The 22,428-nt window shown below is 36.6% G+C and overlaps 1 protein-coding gene across 2 annotated transcripts in view; it reads right to left on the minus strand.

Moving 5' to 3' along the window:
* WDFY3 (WD repeat and FYVE domain containing 3) overlaps nucleotides 1-22,428 on the minus strand; it is a 316,638-nt gene that overhangs the window by 143,245 nt on the left and 150,965 nt on the right. For both annotated transcript variants that reach the window (XM_036763543.1, XM_036763542.1), the window contains 2 exons: nucleotides 19,999-20,176; nucleotides 4,127-4,341 (listed from right to left, as the gene is read on the minus strand). In XM_036763543.1, the coding sequence (XP_036619438.1) occupies nucleotides 4,127-4,341; nucleotides 19,999-20,176 (393 nt within the window). The remainder of the gene's footprint in view (nucleotides 1-4,126; nucleotides 4,342-19,998; nucleotides 20,177-22,428) is intronic.

Consider the following 22,428-nt stretch of genomic DNA (forward strand, 5'->3'; position numbering starts at 1 on the left):
TGATATATTTGTTTTTATAGTACTTACTTTCCAAAAACTCTAGTCCCTACAGAACTGTCTCTTGTAACAAATGGAATAGTTATGCAAAATAGACCAACACATCTGCAATGTTTGACAGTAGAAACAGCATTCTGCATGTGCGGTTCACTGCTTCTCTATCCAAAAGAAAATTCTATTTTATCATTAATGATTTAGAATCAACATCAGTCATTAAATTAATCTGAATTCGGAGGGCTTTCATTCTTATTTTCTTTTACATAAATGAACTCATTGTTTACACTATTGTCTTAGTTCTGCTTTCTCGACATCGGTTCATTTGCGTTTCTACAAATTTCTCTAAAAGAAGAAAGGAAACAATTATTTATTGCTTAATATGTGTCAGTCACTTTGCTACAAGTTTACAAATAGTATCTCATTTCACCCACACAACAACCCTGGGAGGTAGGTGTTATTATCCCCATTTTACAGTTAAGGAAACTGAGGCAGAGGTTAAGTGATTTGCCTCGGGTCACGTAACTATTAAGTATTTGTGACAGAATTTGAATTCAAGTCTTCCTGATTCCAGGCTCAGAGCTCTACACACTGTGCCACCTAGCTGTCTACTACTACATAGCTTACTACTCTGAATTTTTCATATCTATTGTTGATTTTAAATAGGTTTAAGAAAAAATTTCCTTTCATTTTATTAGATGCCTTGCCAGTCCTTTATATTTTTCATTTTTCACTTCTCCATATAAGTAACCTCATAAAATCAAAGTGAAAAAATAATGCTTATAAATAACAGAATATTTTGAAAAGCCTGTTTACACAGGACCCTATCCAAGTTGTGTTTTATTCTACTGTATTAAGGGTACTTCTTTAAGTATGCATGGCTGGGTACAAAAAAGGCCTTTTCAATGGTTGTTAAATTTTTTGTTGTTCAGTCGTTTCAGTTGTATCTGACTCTTTATGTCACCATTTGGGAGTTTCTTGACCAAGCTACTGGAGTGCTTTGCCATTTCCTTCTCCAGTTCATTTTACAGGTGAGGAAAATGAGGCAAACAGGATTAAGTGACTTGCCCAGGATCACACAGCTAATAAGTGTCTGAGGCCGGATGTGACAGGAAGATGAGTCTTCCTGACTTCAGGCCCAGCACTCTATGCACTGTGCCAAAATGAACAGTCTGCACTGACTTCATCATCCTTCCTTCCCTATCTAGACACTTTGGTGAACCAGTCCAAGTCTATATCCACTGCCAAATCCTAGCCCTTCACTTCTATTTATGTACCACTGATGGTGGTACATAATGTATATGCACAACAAGGCTGTATTACAGAATCTCAGCTAGGCCCTTGTCTCAACAAGGTGAACCATCTTTTACATCTTCCTAGTTAATTCACTACCCCACTTGCCATAATTATTACAAATGTGTTCACCCTTCTTCAAGCTTCTCATCTCACTCCTTCTGCTTCCCCCAGTTCATCTTCTGCTCTCCTCATCTGACATCACTTAGATGTCTTAGCCTACTATCTCCTCCTTTACTCCTGTCTGCCACAAAGAAGCAGCCTCCATGTGTGACAGCTCCTACTCTGTTTCCACTGCTCTATCTTGGTCCAGGTCACATATATAAATATACATATATAGACACACACACACACACACACACACACACACACTTATAGGTATAGGGAGGGAGGGACAGAGAAGGAGAGGGAGGAAGGGGGGGAGGGAGGGAGAAGGAGAGAGAGAAAGAGAGAGAGACAGAGAGAGAGAGAGAGAGGGAGGGAGGAAGAGGGGGAGAGGGAGAGGGAGAGTGTTAGCCCTATAAGGATGTTATGAGAAAAAACACACACACACAGAGTTGGGAGACAATATTTTTGCCCTTTTTATATTCTTAGTGCCTAGCAGAACACTTGGCATAAAATATGTGTTTAATAAGTATTTCATTATTAACTACCTGATTTAATGGCAGGGAGTTGACCAAGATACTCTGAATCAACTGATTTCCCTCTTGCTTGGTTATACTAAAATTACTCACGATACAGAAACAATGAGGTATTAGGGTGTTAAAGGAAGTGCCCAGAAATGTCTACACTCTGCTCCCCTTACCAGTTGTGAAGCTTTTTTTATTCAACCTAGACAGAATTAGAAGGCAGCTAGTCACTGGCTCACTCAAAGGTCAGACACATTCCTGGTAACCCAACAAGGAGCAAGCCATTTTCCTCTAGGGAATGAATCAAAGCAAGAAACAGCTCTCAAGTACATAGTCATGGTCAGTAAAGAAGTCAACCAGCCCTGTTTAGTGGAAGGTGAGGCACAGAGAGGAACAGGTCCAAGGAGCTGAGCTGAATGACCTGACACCATGACATGACATGTGGCCGTGTAGCGCAGGAGGTCTCAATTTCCTCCATGGGTTCCAGTCTACCGCTGCACTCTATTTGTCTGCCCTACAGCACTGTGTATAATTGTGGGAGAATGTGGGAAGGTAGAGAATTGTTATTTTTCTTATGATGCCTTTCAGTAAATGCCTTTGCTTTGATTGTTTCTACTGGCTCACCATTAAAGTTAAGGACAGTGGTTGGGTCTTGTGAGATATAACTTTAAGGAAGTAGAAACACAATGTAGCATCTCCAAAGGACTCTCTACTGTCTCACCAGATTGTGGTGCTACCACCCTGGATTTCTCCTCTTAAAGAATCTCATAAGACTCCCCTGTGAGCAGTGGCCAGCCACCCACGAACTCTACGCAGCCCAGTGGAGGAAGCTCTTCAAACCTCAGAAAGGGGTCACACAGCTTGGATACTCCTCTGGATCTTAAGACCAGATCATATCATTCTACCTGCCCATTACTTTCCATAACAAGTGGCTAGGGGGCACCAGAGTGCCCAGAATACCACACCTGGAGTCAGGAAGTTCAAATCTTGCCCAGACACTTATTAGCCAGGTGACTCTGGGCAAGGTACTAAATCTCTGCCTCAGTTTCTTCATTTGTCAAATGGGGATAATAATAGAACCTACAGGGATGTTATGTGAATCAAATGAGATAAAATTGCTAAAGAATGCTGCAAACCTTAAAGCTAATATAAATACCAGCTATAACAGTGATGTAGTAACTTCATTAATTGGGATGACATAAAATTATGTAATCACAGTGTCCTGATCACTCCCTCCATTACACTTGTAATCCAGTGTTTTCTGTGTAACACTAACAAGTCTTCTACCTTGGTCCAGATTTAGAGACCTAAGGCTTGTGGTGTTATTTTTGAACTTTAATAGTATTAGGCTAGCAAAAACAAAACACAAATAATCAAACAGCAACAAAAAAGAATAGAGACCAAGATTTAATGCTAACACCAAAGTACAAGTCTGTGAATATCACTTGATCCATCATTAAAAATAAAAACAATGGTTGGGTATGAAGTTGTAAGAAAAAAATGCTGATTTTGAGAGAAAAAAATCATGTTCAATTAAAAGAACAGATATTGCTTTGAAAATGCTCCAATCCCAGGATATCCTATTACTTCAATAATGACAGTTTAATTTTTTCAGTGTATCCACTTCCCTCTCCACCAACACAGACTGTCACCCTTCTATAGAGGAAAGAGTCTTTAAGAGTCACAGTTGCAAAAGCCTTTCTCATCCATTCAGTTAACATGGTGAAGAACCTTTCCAAACTCAGTCAGGCTGATCTTCAAACAATGGACATGTGATCCATAAGCACGCTCATACTTGCAGGCTTCTCAGCCTTGGAGGCCCTGACAAATATTAAGTTCAACGAGGGAAAGGAAGAATAAATGACATAAAATAATGTCCATTAGCTGATGAGCATCCAGTCTTAACTGGTGAGCATTTGGGTACAGTAGACAGAGAGCTGGCCTCAAGGACAGAAAGACCTGGGTTCAAGTCCCACATCAAACACATGCTAGATGTGAGACCTTGGGTAAGTCATTTAAACGACAGGTGATATAGGCAAACTTTCTATGACTCTGAGTTGCACAAAAGGCTTTGACCTGTATCAGTAGAAGGAGCTCTCTATATCATTGAAATCACAGGTCCAGGTCATAACCTTATAACTTTTGTCCAGAAGAATAAATGAATTGGTATTATTACTAACGCCACTCAAATGCGAAAAAGAGAAGTCACTGACCTCAGTACGATGGGCTCCAGTGCCTGAGAAGCGAGCCTTTCAAACATTCTCTGGAGGGGTGGGTGCAGGGAGTGGTCTTCATCAGCCAGTGCAGCACTGCATCTTTGTAAAAGGCGTGCATGAAGCCCAGCTTCACACATCACTTGCTGGTTTCTCTCTGTATGCACCAGGGATTGCAAAATATTTGCCACAGCAAGCTGAAGGTCCAGAGCATGCTGGTGCAGAAACACAAAAGCATTCCATGACATCATTCTTACAAACTCAAATATAATGATGGTTTTTGTTTCCAATTTGATAATATCCTTTACTATGATGTCTCCACATGCTTATAAAAAATTTCTGAGATTTCATACATGAGTTCAATATGGCATTAAGTGAATGCACTAAGTTTATGTGACAATTCAGGAGAGTGCTATGCAGCTAGTAGCTCATTCAAACAGGAAGCATATCAAGATTTCCCATTTGTACCACATATTTTTTATATCAGATGACACTGATTAGTAAAAAAGCATTTGTGAAACACATGCCATGTGTCAGGTACTGTGTTTAGTACTAAGGGAATCAAAAATGAAATTAGTAATCCCTGCACCCATGGAACATATATTCTATCAAGGGAGGCAACACTTACAACAAGGATTATGGGATAATTAGAGGGAATAAGGCAGGAGCAGTCAGGGGACAGGGTCAGGGTAGAACTTGAGCAGAATTTTGAAGCAAACAAGGAATTGTAAGAAGACGATGAGAAGCGGTAGTGTCCTGCAGCTGTGCGCAAAGGTGCAGAGAGGGAAGGGAGAACAGGAGGCCAGGCTGACTGGACCAGAAAGCTTGGGAAGGGTTGGAAAAGTGGCTAATGGTTGTGTGATAAAGGGATTTAAAAGTCACATGGAGGCACTTTTGGGTCACATGGCTACCAAGACGGAGAGCTAGACACTTTCTACCCTCCTCATGACCTCTCAAATCTCTATAAAACAGGAATTAGGAGCAAAGGACAAAAACCACTTCAGCTATTGCCCACAGTCTGGAACAAAAGTCCCAATGAGGCAAAAACTAATCAACTGAAAGCAAAAAAGTCTAATCACTAATCTGTTATGTGCTAATATAGCACCACCCTAAACACACACACACACACACACACACACACACACACACACACACACACAGAGCCTCCAGGAAAAAAAAAAGCCTAAGTTACAAAATCCAAGAAATACAGTGATTAAATTGAATAATTCTTAAAGGCAAGCAACAAATTCTGTAAGTGACCAGGAGAAAGACTTTCAAATATAAAGGAAAGGAAATTCAAAGAGACCCAAGACTATGTAAGACCAAAGAAACACCACAGGAGAGAATCATGTGTTAAAAAAAAAAAGCAAGGAGTTAAATTTTAAAGAGGCTTTTGAAGCATTCCTATAAAGAAAGCCAGACAAACTGTTTTTCTTGCAAAAACCCCAGACAACAAAAAATGCAAGAAGATTAAACAAATACAGAATCCAAAGAAGGCACAGAAGGTGAAATTAATTACCCCAGAGGCAGGAAAAAGGGAAAGTAAAAAATAAAAAAGAGAAATACATCTACTGAATTAACAACAACACAAATAAAATAGTAATGAGATTAAGAGTTTTTTTTAATAAGACACAAATAAGTGCAAAAGCATTTTCACCCTTTCAAAAAGGTGAAAGCAAAAATAAGATAGAAGAAATAATAGGGGAGAAAGAGGCTTGTAACATCATGGACTAAACCTCTCAGTACTTGGCCATGGGTGAATCGATGTTTTTGTGGAATGGGAAGGCACATAAAAGGGTAGAGGGAAGGGAAGAGGGAAATATGTGATATACCATACTCAAGAAAAGGATTAAAAATGAAAGAGAAAATCACTTCTGAATTTCTCAGGAAGAAGACCTATAGGAGAATGGATGTGAGAGAGATCTGAAGTCTGTTCCCATGGGGTAAGACATTCTACAAATGGAAATGCTACAACAAGTATACTTTTAAAAATCAACAGCATTTTTGAAAAAAAGAGCAAAATCTAAGAGACAATAACAGAAATGGAAATTTTACTCCAAATAACTACTTTTAAAATACTACATATGCCAAGGACAGGCCATATGCACTGGGTAATACAGATTAGGAGAAAACAAAAGATAGCAATAAAATGTATTTTGAAAGGGGAACAATCTGCCAAAACACAAAATACTTGTAAGTATTCAACTATAAATTACTCTGTAAAGAAAGAGAGGGCAATTTAAATAGAGGGAAAAATGTTAAGGCTGGGTCATGGCAATATAATCAAAATGACATTACCACTAGTGAATTTACAGTTTTAATGCTGTAGAATCAAATTTAGAAAGGGATACTTTATAGAACTTGATCTAGAATATATCAAGGGAAATAATGAGAAGAGGTAGAGTGAAAGGGGGAATAGCATATCTAGACCTCAAATTACATTATAAAGCAGCAGTCATCAAACCAAATGGTATTTATTAAAAAATAAAATAGAGATAGATGAATAAAAATGGTATTTATTGAAAAAAATAGAGGTAGATGAATAAAATAGACTAGACAAAGGAGAGTAAGAAACAATGGAACTCAATAAAATCATATTCTACAAACCGGAAAGCACAAACTACTTAGAAAAGCTCACTATTTGTTAAAAACTGGGAAACAGTCTGGAATAAATTAGACTTACACTAATAACTTATGCCACATTCCACAATGCATTCTAAATGAATATGCAATCTTAGTATTAGAAAATATTAGAAAAGAAGTAGATCATTAGCTCTAGGAAGGAGCTACATTATTTACCAAACAAAGGCAATTACGAATTAAAACAGATAATTTGTCTTACATGAAAGTGCAAAGTTTCTGTACAAACAAAATCAATACACTTGAGATAAGAAGGGAAGGGGCTGAATGGGAAAAAAAATTGTATCATATTTCTCTTGTGAGTGTTTGGTATCCAATACACAGATGTTTATTTACATAGGACACAAAGATATTTTTTCCATTAGAAAAAACCACCAGAATCCATTGACCAATAGATAAGTTGTCAAAGCATATGAACAAAGTATTCTTGAAAGAATTGTAAACTATTTTCTTATTTGTAAATTGTAAACTATTTTCTTGCGTATGAAAGAATTCTCCAAATCCCTAGTAAGAGAAATGCAGGTCAAAACAACTCTTGAATTTCACCTCACGCCACACTAATTGTCAAAAATGAAAAAAGAAAGGGATAGTCAATATTGGAGAGGTGGTGGGAAAATAGATATACAAGTATATTGTTGGTGGAGCTGTAAATCAGTACAATGATTATGGAAAGCAATTTGGATTTAATGCAAATAAAAAATTAAAATGCCCAGAAGATGAGATAAACATGCCCATATATACCAAAATATTTAAACCATTACTTTCTAGCAAAAAAGAAAAAAAAAAGAAACAAAGTAACAGAGTAGATGCCTATTTATTGAGGAATGGCTAAAAAACGGTGGCTCACGAATGTTATGGAATATTACTATGCTATAAGAAATGGCCAACATGATAAATACAAAGAAGCATGTTAAGAACTACACCAGCTGATGTAAAGAGTCAAAAAAGCAACATACAAATTGACTACAACAATGTAAGTGGAAAGACTAGCCCCTCCCCCACCAAAATCAGTCACACTTTACCAGGAATGGCTGGAAATAAGAACTATAGAAGACACTCCCACTGCATCCCTTTGCAGAGGTGGAAGAGGTCCATGAATATAGTTCATTGAACGTATTTTTAGGATTTTTTTGGATGGACTGATGAGTTATGCTGATTTTTCTTTCCCTTGTTCTCACCTCATTTTTTTCCCTTAAAACTATTGTTATATGGGATGGCTCTCTGGGAGCAGGAGGGAGGACATTGAGGAAAATTATAGTGATGTAAAAAACAAATAACTTTTAAAAACTTTTTAAAAGTTAAACAGAGCAGTGCATATTTGATCCTGGAAGCAATGGGAAGCCACTGAAGTTTAATGAATAGCCAGGTGCCATAGTCAGACATGAACTTTAGGAAAATGACTTTGGCAGGTATCTGGAAGAGAAATTGCAGAGAAGAGACGCATAAGGCAGGAAGCCCATTAGAAGGCAGCTGCAATAGCTCTGGTGAGAACTAGCTGAGGGCCTGAACTAGGGTGGCAGCCATGGGAGTACAGAAAAGGGGAGAGACATGATAGATAGATACAGGTAGAAACAATCTAATTTGGCACCTGAATAGATATACTGGATGAGGGAGAGTGAGGAATTAAGGACAACGCCAAGGTTTTAAACCTGGATGATTAGGATTAGTGGTACCTGTAACAGAGGGAAAGGGAGAAGGGGAGTGGATCTGAGTACATGACAAAATGACTGCATGCAAAAGCAGAATTGCAAGGATAATCTTGTATGTGACTTATAGAGAAAAACAGAACAATCATCAAATTACTGTCTTTAGTGTTAGAAGACTAAAGCTGAAATACTGTTATGCATCGGTGTGTTACAACGGTTCTTTGAATGCTGTGAAAATACAAAGTCTACTCTTGCTTGGTTACCTCCTGTACAGTTTGAGGCAGGTTTTACGAATTTCAGAATATTTGGGCTTCTGAGACTATACCTTGTCCGTTAATCAGAATCAGTCACATCAATTTAGTTAGGTAAATATCAGGATAATCTGTTTCCCACAAATAGGAAGGAGGAGGAGGAGGAAGAGAGAGGGAGAAAGAGGGGAGGAGGGAGAGAGGGAGTGATGAAGGGAAGCAGGGAGAAAGTGGGGGGGGAGAGAGAGAGAGGCAGAGAGAGAGAAAGAAACAGTTCAGTGAAACTAATGAATATATCAAAAATTATGATATTATCCATGTTTCATTCCCATTGACCCTTTCCCTCCCTGCCCCAACCTCTGAAAGAAGAAAGTGCTTTGTCATATCTCTTCTTTGGAACCAAGCTTGCTTTATTATACTGTCACAGAACTTTGAAACTATGAGAGTTTATTAAACTCTCAATATTATACTTATTATTACACTCTTCACATTCGTATAAACACTATGTATACTGTTTTCCTGATTCTGTTTAGGTCACTTTGTATCACTTCATGTAAGGCTTCTCATCTCTCTTTCTCTCTAATCATTTTTTAGAGCACAGTAATATTCCGTTTTATTCATGAACCGTTGTTACAATAAAAAAGTGCTATTGCTATAAATATTTCTGCCTATGGGAGGCCTTTCTTTTATTAAAAGACTCTGTGTAGCATATGCCTACTATGATCCTTTTCATAAGTATCTGAGCTAATTCAAATTACTTTTGGAAGACTTAGACAACTTTCATCTAGACCAATAGTAGATTGATATGAGAATCTTTCTGTAACGTCTCCAATACTGACTATTCCAATATTTTGTCATCTTTGGTATAATGATGTATTATGTGTAAGTTAAAACTTCAGTTATTTTGACTTACATTCTTATTATCATGAGTGATTTGAAATACTCCTTCATGCCTGTTTGTTAATAGTTTGTAATCCTTCTTTTGAAAACTGTTTCTTTGTATTCCTTGACCATTTATCAAATGGGTAAATGGCTTTCAGTAATATTTCTGTTACTTACCTATATAGCTTCAATATCAGGGATATGCTATAACTAATTTTTTCCCAGTCAATAACTTACTTGTCCCAATTCCAGCTGCATTATTCTTTCAAAAGTTTTTCAATGTTCAGTAACAAAAATTACAAAAATAACAGATGACAGGTAGATAGCCAGAGAGTTCTTGACAGAAAAAAGAGATGAAGGTTTAGCATACGGGATGAATCCCCATAGCAAATTTTTGGATGAACATGGATAAAAGTCACACAAGATGAGCAGGCATGAAAAAGCTTATGATTCAAATTATTGGAGAGAACTCACGAAACAATGAGAACAGAGATCCATGGGTATAGTACTTTAGAAAAAGTAATCAAAATTAACTATTTCCACCTGCATCCATTAAGAATTCACCCCCCCAGGGAGGATTCACCAGGACAACACTATTTGTAATGATACTTTTTGTTTTTGCAAAGAATGAGGGCCAAAATGGATGCCCATCACTGGGAATTGCTGAACAAATATTACTGTGCCATAAGAAATGATGAAATTCATATTTAGAGGACTCCGGGAAACATGTATGAACTCATAGTGTGAAATAAGTAGATCCTAGAAAACAATATATTTGATGACTACAACAATGTAAATAGAAAGAACAAAACTGAAGATTATATAACTGATGGCCAAGCTTTACCACAGATAAAAGTTAGGAAAATGCTGGCTGCTGCCATGAAAAAAATTTGGATCTTTGGTAAGACTATACAAACACTGGTATACTGATGATTAAAAAAACTTTTTGCAATGCTTGGAACTTTTAGATGCCAACTGGTTGATTGATTAGCAAATCTATATGTCAAACAAGGTTGAGGAGTCAGTTGATTTTGCTCAACTTCCTCCTCCCTGTCCCATTTCTCTTTTAATTTTTATTATGAGAGGTAGCTTTCTGTGGATAGTAATAAGGAAGGGATGGTAAGCATGATTAAAAATAAAAGATACAAAAAAAATTAGTTTTTTTAAACAATAATTTAACCCTTCACTATAGCTATGAAAGATATTTGATCTGACTCACTTGAATTTTTTTATGGTATGACCTGTAACATTCAGATGATATACTAATGTTGAGTTCACTATAGTTTAAAAATGTTGGTCTAAAACTAATTTCTACCAGACAGCTTTCAATTTTTCCCAATAATTTTTTTCAGTAGCAACTATTTTCACAGGTACAGTGGTTTTTATGAAAATTACTTACGACAAAATCAAATTAATTGATATAAGAAAACTTGGAAACCTTAAAATTTTGAAAAGTACAGTATATTCCTCTTTTGCTATAATCACTTATTTTACACATACACATGGCATTAAGTTAAAGATTTTGGCACATATTCTTTAATTTTTCATTAAGAAAAATACAGGCACACACTTTTAAAAGTGTACCTTTGAAGAATTGCCCCTTTTTCCAAGCCAGCCTTGATTATCACCCATAGGTTTTCAATGAGGCAAAACCAGATGATTTCCAAGGACATTAAAACATTCTTATCAGAATCTTGGGTAAACTTCTTAACCTTTCATGTTGTATGGAATGCTTAGATGTCACACTAAAGCAGCTCATTTAAGAATTTTTGTAATTCTACAATAATTATGCTTCTCAGTATATCAACCTATTTATCAGAGTTCATCATTCAAAGGAGAAAGGAATTCCAAGGAGGACTAGAAGTTTAAGACAGTAACAACAAAAACATAAAACACAGTCTGAAGAAAATGCCTAGTTCTGAGTGCATCAGAAAAATGGAGTTCGGGGCAGAGCCATAATGGTGGCTAGAAAGCAGGGACTTGCCTAGGGCTCTCCCCCAGCACCCTCCAAACACCAATAAAAAATGGCTCTGAACAAATTCTAGAACTGCAAAACCCATGAAATAGCATAGGGAAGCAGGGCTCCAGCCCAGGACAGCCTGGATGGTCGCTGGGTAAGGTCTATCGCGCACGGAGCTGGGAGCAGAGCAGAGCCCAGCATGTGGGCTGCGCCCAGACCAACCACACGGGGAGCAGGGCAGAACACGCCCCAACACCCTGAATCAGTGAGTTGTGGCAGTTACCAGACTTCTCAATCCACAAACACCAAAGACAATAGAGAAGGTTAGTGGGAAAAGCTGCTGGGGACAGAGTGAAAGGAGTTCCCAGTTCGGCTTCCACCCCCAGGGCACCAAAGGTGGTGTAGCTACAGAACTACAGCTGCAACTGCTGCAAGCACCAGGCCCACCTGGTGGGAGGAATTAAGTGGCAGATCAGAGCAGGAGTGCAGAGCCAGCTTACATCCGAGTCCAGTCCGGGTTGGCTGTTGGTTCTTGGGGGAGGAGGAACACTGGTGTGGCAGAGCTTGGTGTGTAGCTCTGAAAACAACAGCGCAGCCCCTCAAGCTTGGGACAAAGTACTCTCTACTCTACAAGCAGTCACACCCTGACGAAAAACTCAAGGGTCAAGTAGTTGGCTGGGAACATGAACAGGAAGCAAAAACGGACTCAGATTCAGACTCAGACTTTAGAATCCTTTTTTGGTGACAAGTCAACAAACTCAAAGAGCCTACATCAAAAGCCTCCAAGAAAAACACGAACTGGTCTCAGGCCATGGAAGAGCTCAAGAAGGATTGGAAAAGCAAGTAAGAGAAGTAGAGGAAAAATTGGGAAGAGAAATGAGAATGTGAGAAAACCATGAAAAACAAGTCAATGACTTGCTAAAGGAGACCCAAAAAAATACTGAAGAAAACAACACCTTAAAAAATAGACTAACTCAAATGGCAAAAGAGCTCCCAAAAAGCCAATGAGGAGAAGAATGCCTTGAAAGGCAGAATTAGCCAAGTGGAAAAGGAGGTCCAAAAGACCACTGAAGGAAATGCTACCTTAAAAATTAGATTGGAGCAAGTGGAAGCTAGTGACTTTATGAGAAATCAAGATATTATAAAACAGAACCAAAGGAATGAAAAAATGGAAGACAATGTCAAATATCTCATTGGAAAAATTACTGACCTGGAAAATAGATCCAGGAGAGATAATTTCAAAATTATTGGACTACCTGAAATCCATGCTCAAAAAAAGAGCCTAGATATCATCTTTCAAGAAATTATCAAGGAGAACTGCTCTGATATTTTAGAACCAGAGGGCAAAACAGAAATTGAAAGAATCCACCAACTGCCTCCTCAAAAAGATCCCAAAAAGAAAACTCCTGGGAATATTGTCACCAAATTCCAGAGCTCCCAGATCAAGGAGAAAATACTGCAAGCAGCCAGAAAGAAACAATTTGAGTATTGTGGAAACACAATCAGAATAACACAAGATCTAGCAGCTTCTACATTAAGGAATTGAAGGGCTTGAATATGATATTCTGGAGGTCAATGGAGCTAGGATTAAAACCAAGAATCACCTACCCAGCAAAACTGAGTATCATGCCCCAAGGCAAAATATGGACTTTCAATAAAACAGAGGACTTTCAAGCTTTCTCAGTGAAAAGACCAGAGCTGAATAGAAAATCTGGCATTCAAACACAAGAATCAAGAGAAGCATGAAAAAGTAAACAAGAACAAGAAATCACAAGGGGACTTAATAAAGTTGAACTGTCTTGTTTACATTCCTACATGGAAAGATGATGTGTTTAATTCATGAGACCTCAGTATCAGGGCAGCTGAAGGGAATATACATATACATACATACATGCATATATACACACACACACACACACGTACATATATATGCGTGTACATATATATGTGTGTATATATATACACATATATATAGACAGAGGGCACAGGATGAGTTGAATATGAAGGCATGATATCTAAAAAAATAAAATCAAATTAAGGGATGAGAGAGGGAGAAAGGGAGAGACAGAATGGGGTAAATTATCTCACATAAAAGTGGCAAGAAAAAGTACTTCTGTTGGGAGGGAAGAGGGGGCAGGTGAGGGGGAATGAGTGAATCTTGCTCTCATCAGATTTGACCTGAGGAGGGAATAACATACACACTCAATTGGGTATCTTACCCCACAGGAAAGAAGGAGGAAGGAGATAAAAAAGGGGGCATGATAGAAGGGAGGGCAGATGGGCAGGAGGGGGAGGTAATCAAAAGTAAATACTTTTGAAAAGGGACAGAGTCAAGGAGAAAATTAGATAAAGGGAGATAGGATAGGAAGGAGCAAAATATAGTTAGTCTTTCACAATATGAGTATTGTGGAAGGGTTTTGCATAATGATATACATGGGGCCTATGTTGAATTGCTTGCCTTCTTAGGGAGGGTGGGTGGGGAGGGAAGAGAGGAGAGAATTTGGAACTCAAAGTTTTAAAAGAAGATGCTCAAAAAAAAAGTTTTTGCATGCAACTAGAAAACAAGATACACAGGCAATGGGGCATAGAAATTTATCTTGCCCTACAAGAAAGTAAGGGAAAAGGGGATGGGGGGAGTGGGGTGACAGAAGGGAGGGCTTACTGTGGAATTGGGCAATCAGAATACATGCCATCTTGGAGTGGGGGGAGAGGAGGGTAGAAATGGGGAGAAAATTTGTAATTCAAACTCTTGTGAAAATTAATGCTAAAAACTAAAAATATTAAATAAATAAATGATGATTAAAAAAAAAAAGAAAGAAAATGCCTAGTTCTTATAAGCTCACTTGGATTTGGTTTTGGCCAAGTTTTGGCATAGTTCTGGATGAAAACGTGAATTTCATCAATAAAAATTTTTGCAATCATAAGTATTCCAGAGTTTGTATCGTCTTGCCAATGACATGATTTTTTTCTTCATAGAAAATTAGCTATTGTTTTGCTGGTCTTGTTTTGTCAAACTTCAAGAAGCCCACATCACAATGTAGAGGGATCAACAACAGAACCTTCAATTTCTAGGTACCTCTGAAGTTCTTTGCTGGTTTTTAGGCTGTAACAACAGTTCGTCATTTCTTGGCGTTGTTCTTCATTTTCAACCAAACACTACTTTGGGCTTCAATGGGACTGATCCTGTTTCACTGTGGACTTTAATGATCATATTTCCTGACATCAACAGCTGCTGCAAGACCTTCCAGTCACTGAAGTGTATTCTTTAAGAGCTAAAACTTTTGTATATTTACTTGAAGCAATATCCATTCTTTTTCCTTAACATTTCTTAGTTTTGGGTTCCGTATTCTATCCTTTCTTCCCTCCCTCCACTCTCCCAGAACAGTAAGCAATCAGATATAGTTTATACATGTGCGATTATGTAAAACATTTCCATATTAGTCATTTTATATAAAAAGATCAAATAAAAGAAAAAAAAGGAAAAGCAAAAAATAACATGCTTTGGTCTACATTCAATCAATATCAGTCCTTTCTCTGGAGGTAGAGAGTATGCTTCAGCATTAGTCCTTTGGGGTTGTCTTGGATCACTGTATTGCTGAGAATAGCTAAATCATTCACAGTTGATCGTTGTACAATATTGCTGTTACAGTGTACAATGTTCTCTTGGATATTCACTTCACTGTGCATCAGTTCATGTGAGTCTTTCTGAAATCATCCTGCTTGTCATTTCTTACAGAACAATAATATTCCATTACAATCACATACCACAGCTTGTTTAGCCATTCTCTAATTTGATTTCTAATTCTTAGCCACCACAAAAAGAGCTGTTATAAATATTTTTGTACAAATAGGTCCTTTTCAGTTTTGTTTTGTTTTTTTGTCTTTTGGATATAGACCTAGCAGTGGTATTGCTTTGGGCATAGTTCCAAATTGCTCTCCAGAATGGTTGGATCAATTCACAACTCCACCAACAATGCAGTAATGTCCCAGTTTTCCCATATCTCCTCCAACATTTGTCATATTAGCCACTCTGATGGGCATGAGATCGTACCTCAGAGTTGTTTTAATTTACATTTCTCTGATTAAGAGTGATTTAGAGCAGCTTTTCTTAAACTATGGGTTGCCACCCCATACCCACAGTTTAAGAAGTGCTGAATGGGTCACAAGTGAAAAAAGTTTAAGATGCCCTGATTTAGAGTATTTTTTTCATGTGACTACAGAAAGTTTTGATTTCTTTATCTGAAAACTGCCTGTTCATATCCTTTGGCCATTTATCAATTGGGAAATGGCTTGTATTTTTATAAATTTGACTCAATTCTCCATATATGCGAGAAATGAGGCCTTTATCAGAGAAACTTCTTACATTTTTTCCCCCAGTTTTCTGCTTTCCCCATATTTTGGTTGCTTTGGTTTCATTTATGCAAAAACTCTTTAATTTTATATAATAAAAATTATCTATTTTACATTTTGTAATGCTCACTATATCTTAATTGGTCCTAAATTCTTCCCTTATCCATAAATCTGACAGATAAACTATTCCATGCTCTCTTAATTTGCTTATGCTATCACCCTTTATGTAAAAATCATGTACCCATTTTGATCTTATCTTGGTATGTGGTGTGAGATGTTGGTCTATACCTAGTTTCTGTCATATTGTGTTCCAATTTTCCCAGCAGTTTTTGTCAAACAATGAGTTTTTATTCCAAAAGCCTGGATCTCTGGGTTTATCATATACTAGATTATTATGGTCATTTACTATAATGCAATTTGTACCTAATCTATTCCACTGATCCAGCACTCTATGTCTTAGCCAGTACTAAATTGTTTTAATAATTACCACTTTATAATACAGTTTGAGATCTGGTATGGCTAGACTACCTTCTTTTGCATTTTTTTTCATTGATTCCCCTAATATCCTTAAGCATTTGTTCTTCCAAATGAATTTTATTATTTTTTCTAGCTCTATAAAATAATTTTGTTTGATACTTTGATGGCACTGAAAAGTTTAATTTAGGTAGAATTGTCATTTTTATCATGTTGGCTTGGCCTACCCATGAGCAATTAATATTTCTCAATTGTTTACATCTGACTTTATTTATGTGAAAAGTGTTTTTTTGTGTGTGTTCATTTAGTTCCTAGGTTTGTCTTGGCAGGGACTCCCAAGTATTTTATATTATCTACAATTATTTTAATGGAATTTCTCTTGCTATCTCTCACGGTTGGACTATGTTGACAATAAATAGAAATGTTTATGATTTATGTGGGTTTATTTTGTATCCTGCAATTTTGCTAAAGTTGTTAATAATTTCAAGTAGATTTTAAGTTGATTCTGCAGGATATTCGAATATCATATCATCTGCAAAGAGTGATAGTTTTTGGTTCCTCACTACCTCTTCTAATTCCTTTAATTTCTTTTAATTCTCCTATTATTATAGCCAACATTTCTAGTACGCTATTAAATAATAGAGGTAATAATGGGCATCCTTGCTTCACCTTGATTGTATTGGGAAGGCTTCTAGTTTATCCCCATTACAGATAATGGTTGCTGATGGTTTCAGATAAATATTACTTATCATTTTAAGGAAAGCTCCATGTATTCCTATGCTCTGTAGTGTTTCTAATAGGAAGGAGTGCCGTATTCTTTTAAAGGCTTTTTCTGCATCTACTGAGATAATCATATGGTTGCTGTTGGTGTTGTTATTTATATGGTCAATTATACTGATAGTTTTTCTAATATTGAACCGACCCTGCATTCTTAGTATAAATTCCATCTGGTCATAACGTATGATTCTTGTGATATATTGCTGTAATCTCTTTGTTAGTATTTTATTTGAAATTTTTGCATCAATATTCATCAGGGAAATTTGTCTGTAATTTTCTTTCTCTGTTTCGGTTCTTCCTGGTTTGGGTATCAGCACATTATCTGTGTTATAAAAGGAATTTGGTAGGACTCCTTCTTTGTCTATTTTTCCAAATGGTCTGTTCTTTAAATGTTCAGTAGCATTTGCTTATGAACCCATCTGGTCCTGGGAATTTTTTTTCTGAGGAAGTTCACTGATGGCTTGTTCAATTTCTTTCTCTAATATTGGGTTATATAAATATTTTATTTCTTCTTCTGTTAATCTGGGTAATTTATATTTTTGTAGACATTCACCCATTTCATTTAGATTGTCAAATTTACTGGCATGTAATTGGGAAAAATAGCTCCTAATAACTGTCTTAATTTCCTCTTCATTGGCGGTAAATTCTCCCTTTTCATTTTTTATACTAGTAATTTGGTTTTCTTTGTTTCCTTTTTTAATCAAATTAACCAATTGTTTATCTAGCTTATTGGTTCTTTCATAAAATCAGCTTCTAGTTTTATTTATTAGTTCTTACTTTCAGTTAGTTGTTAGTTTTCTTTCTTGCTTGCTTATTTACTTTCTTACTTTCTTCCTTCTTACTTTCAGTTTTATTAATCTCTCATTTCATTTTTACGATCTCCAATTTGGTGTTTAATTGGGGATGTTTAATTTATTCTTTTTCTATTTTTTTAATTCATTGATCTGCTTTTTCTCTATTTGATTGATGTAAGCAATTAGATATATAAATTTTCTCCAAGTACCATTTTGGCTGCATCCCATAACTGTTGCCTTGTCATTTTCTTTAATGAAATTATTGTTTCTATGATTTGTTCTTTGACTCATTTATTTCTTAGGATTAGATTATTTAATTTCCCAATTAATGTTTAATCTCTCTTTCTTTTGATCATTATTGAATGCAATTTTATTGCATTATGATCTGAAAAGGAGGCATTTACTATTTTTGCTTTTCTGCATTGGGTTGTGAGGTTTTTATGTCCAAATACACAGCCAAATTTTGTACAGGTGCCATGTACTACTGAGGAAAAGGTATACATTCCTTTCTATTTCCATTCAATTTTCTCCAGAGATCTCTCATATCTAACTTTTCCAAAATTTTCTTCACTTCCTTAACTTCTTTCTTATTTATTTTTTGGTTAGAATTATCTAGTTCTGAGAGAGGAAAATTAGGGTTCCCCCACTAGTATAGTTTTATCATCTATTTCTTCCTCTAACTCATTCAACTTCTCCTTCAAAAATTTAGACGCTATACCATTTAGTGCATACATGTTTACTACTAATGATTTCATTGTTTATGGAGCCTTTCAACAAAATATAGTTTCCTTCTTTATCACTTTTAATTAGATCTATGATTGAGATCATGACTGCTACCTCTGTTTTCTTTGCGTCAGCTAAAGCATGATAGATTCTGCTCCAGCCCCTTACCCTAACCCTGTGTGTATTTCTCCATTTCAAATTTGTTTCTTGCAAACAACATATGGTAGGATCCTGGTTTTTTTTTATCCATTCTGCTATTAGCCTCTATTTTTCTGGGTGAGTGCATTCCATTCCCTTAGAACTGAGCCTAATCTAAGTTTTAAATTATTACCTCTGGAGCTCTGAAGTAAGAGAATATAGAGAGATAGTATGAGAAAATGGCGCATCTCCTTTTTTTAGATGACAGGCTCTCCTAGAAGTGAATCTAGTTAATGCATAGCCTAAAGCTTAGACACTCTCTGTGAGAAAGGGTGGCCCAACCTTTTGGGATCAATGTCAGTCCACGGTTACACTGGAATCTCACAATATGAGCAATATCTCAAGGTCCATATAAACAAAAGAGAAAACAGAATTAGTCCGGGTTATAGAATATAGTCATCACATTTCTTTTTGATTCCATTTACTACTAAATAGGATTTCCAAGGAGCTTCCACAATTACTCATAGTGTCCAATGTGATTCACAGTTGGGAGTATAAAGATCTATGCTATATTTAAGAAATGTAGAATAGTCTTATAAAATACAACTGTTAGGGAGAATGTCTGTCATATGGTTACAATTCTTTGATATTATCCACAAAATTGATAATTATGGCACACTGCAGAAAAGGCCTTTTCTTCAATGCAAAGGAACAAAAACATCAAAATTTAAGAAGCTTCCTACTCATTTCCTTATGGAAGGAGTCAAGAAAAATTTAAAAAAAGCTATTGATAAGCAACATGCGTAACAATGACAAGACAATGGATCATTCTCCATAAAAGAAGGTAGATGCCTAACAGAATGCAGACGATGAAAGCATGGCAAAGATTTCATCTTGGAAAATATCTTGTTACGCAGAAAGGAAAAATTGTGTAGTATAAGAAAGAAGAGTCTCCATGTATCTTGTATCTTGGGTACTAAGCTAGCCACCAAGTACACATGTGGATCCATCTTATATGCATGAAAAAATGTCTGCAGTTTGCTTCCATGGTTATCTATCAACATACAGGACTATCAGGCACATAGTGTAAGCATTACCTTAGAAAGGCAAGCAGGGAAAGATGGCGATTAATAAATGTCGACTCATCACCCTCTTGGCCACTTTCCACTTCACCCTACCAGCCCTAACCCTCAATACCCATTCCACCTGATTAATTAAATATATGAAAACACATCCTTACTTCTGGCTGTGATGTTGAGCCAACAGAGGATAAGAGGTCCAGCATGGCAAGCATGGCTCCAGGATGGATGACAACGGCATCAGAACTCTGCAGGGATGAAGCTGCTGGCTGTTGTTTCACATCAGCAACATTTTTGGAAGGGTACCCAGAGGGCGTTGAAACAGAATGATATGCATGCCTATGGAACAAGAAGGAAGAAGAATTTCATGTCTACCTACAATAAAAACTTGTCTATTTTTTACTTTTTTCTTTTATATACTGTTATTCAAAAAGAAAAAAAATCTATACTTCAGAGCTGGGTGATGTCATCTCTTAAGGCTATTGCATTAAAATATTTATCATTAACTTTCAATTATTCAGGAATATGAACCCAATTAGTGAATCTTTTAGACACTCATTTTTCCATTCACTTTTCCTACTGTAGTTGTGTTATGGGTCAAGAGCAAGAGATGAAAACAAAATGATTCAACACTCATGCTAATAAACGCTTGTTGGAAGCTCTGATAAAGTTTGATGGGAGGAGGAAGTTAAACCAATTACTAAAACGAGAATTTTTCTTTTCATGCTCTGTATCAGTCTACTAGGTACCCAAAGGCAACCAAAAGTTAGTCAATCTAAAAGTGCTCAATGATGGTGATATTCTGGGAGCTAGGAGCTTCATCTTGGGGTACATCAAAAACTTGGCCAAGAGCTGTCACCCTTCTTGCACGCACCCTATTTTCTACTTGGAAGCTGCTATCTAATGGCACTCACGTTAGAGAAATAACTTACACTAATGCAGCCTGACCAAATGTTTTTAGTGCAGTTTTCTCTCTGGCCATGTGCTTCTCCTTCCAATAACCAATATAATTTAATACTGTGCTTCTGAAATTTGAGATTTCTATGTTTCCTACTGATTCAGTATTTTGGCACTAAGAAACAGGTAGTATCTTAAGGCAATGGGATGGAAAGAGAAATGATTACTTGAGTCTGAAGCATTAGCAGTGCTCCCTCTTCTAATGACTCTTTCTTGGAATTAACTGCTTGAAATCACACTCCCCTCACAAGACAGTTGCAGATTAAATGATGCTGTGAATTCAATGATTTGTTAGCTGAGATAGAACTAGTGTTTTAACTGTTCCATGAAAGTAGTCTTTCTTTTAGAAATACTAAAAAAATTAGTACTATTACTTCAAATATTATAAATAAACTTCTTTTCTCAAAGATAAGTTCATGTTTGCCTCTGTTACCCCAACACCCCAATAAATGTGCAGCTTTTTCCTCCTGATTTTTCAGCAATCTCTTTAAAAATTGCCTTACTTCCAAACTCATTAGAGAATAAGCTTTGAAATTGCTCAACATCACATCATCACCTTCTACCCTAAACATAAAAGATGGAATTTGTCTTTATTCTATCAGAAGTAACCTAATCAGAATATACAGAATGCTCCAACAAATTTGCAACCTTTGTCTCCCAGGCCCAGTATTGCCAGAAGGGACCTTTCTGCTCAATTTTTTCCTGGTCAGTCTGAATGAATAAAGTCAAGTAAAGTTATTAATTCACTCTCCCCTTAAAAAAGGATATGGCATTTAAAAAGGTCACAAATTTTAGTATTTCTAGGGTAATATTTGCAAGGTTTTTTTTCCTTTCTAGTTCTTAGAAAAACTGATGCTTAACAAATACCACACACTCAAAGTATGAACTTCCCCACATGGTTAATGTGACTGAAGCAATACTAAAGGAGATATACGACAATTTATCATTAGGAAGGTAGGTCTCCCATCTCTGGAAATGAGAATAACGTGTTCTAAAACAAGTGATATTTCCAGAAATCTTAAACAGACTTCATCTACTAACATTCTGAAGATAGTCTGACTAAAATTGATATTAAAAACAAGCCTAAAACAATGATAAAATGTTTTGACATAATGACTAGAGATTAAAAAAGCTTTCCTTTCTAAATTCTGTCAAATAAAAATATTACACATATACATACTACATACATATATATATGCACATATTATAACTTCTGTTGAATGTGAAACAGCATGGTATTTACAGTGAACTGAAGAGACAGTAAGATCTGTGTTCAAATCCCACCTCAGACACATACTAGTTGTTACAAGGAGAAATAACTTCTTGGTGTCCCAGGAGATTCTTCTGCTTAGGAGAAATTTGCATGCTGGGAGCAAAACTGTACTAAAAGGGGCAGTGTGAGTGCAGTAGAAGGAACCTTGGCTCTTGAATTAGGAGTCCTAGGTTCAAATCCTGCTTCTGAGGTTTACTATCTGCGGGACCTGGGGAAAGTCACTTACCCTCCCTTGTCCTCAGTGTTGTCATCTGTAAAATGAGAGGCTTGAACTAAATACCCTCCAAGGTTCCTTCAATCTCTAAATCTATAATCCTAAGTAATTTAGTAGCCACAAGATGGTATTAGTTTGGACCCTGTT

The sequence above is a fragment of the Trichosurus vulpecula genome, chromosome 6, assembly GCF_011100635.1.
Source record: "Trichosurus vulpecula isolate mTriVul1 chromosome 6, mTriVul1.pri, whole genome shotgun sequence".
NCBI classification, from domain to species: Eukaryota; Metazoa; Chordata; class Mammalia; order Diprotodontia; family Phalangeridae; genus Trichosurus; species Trichosurus vulpecula.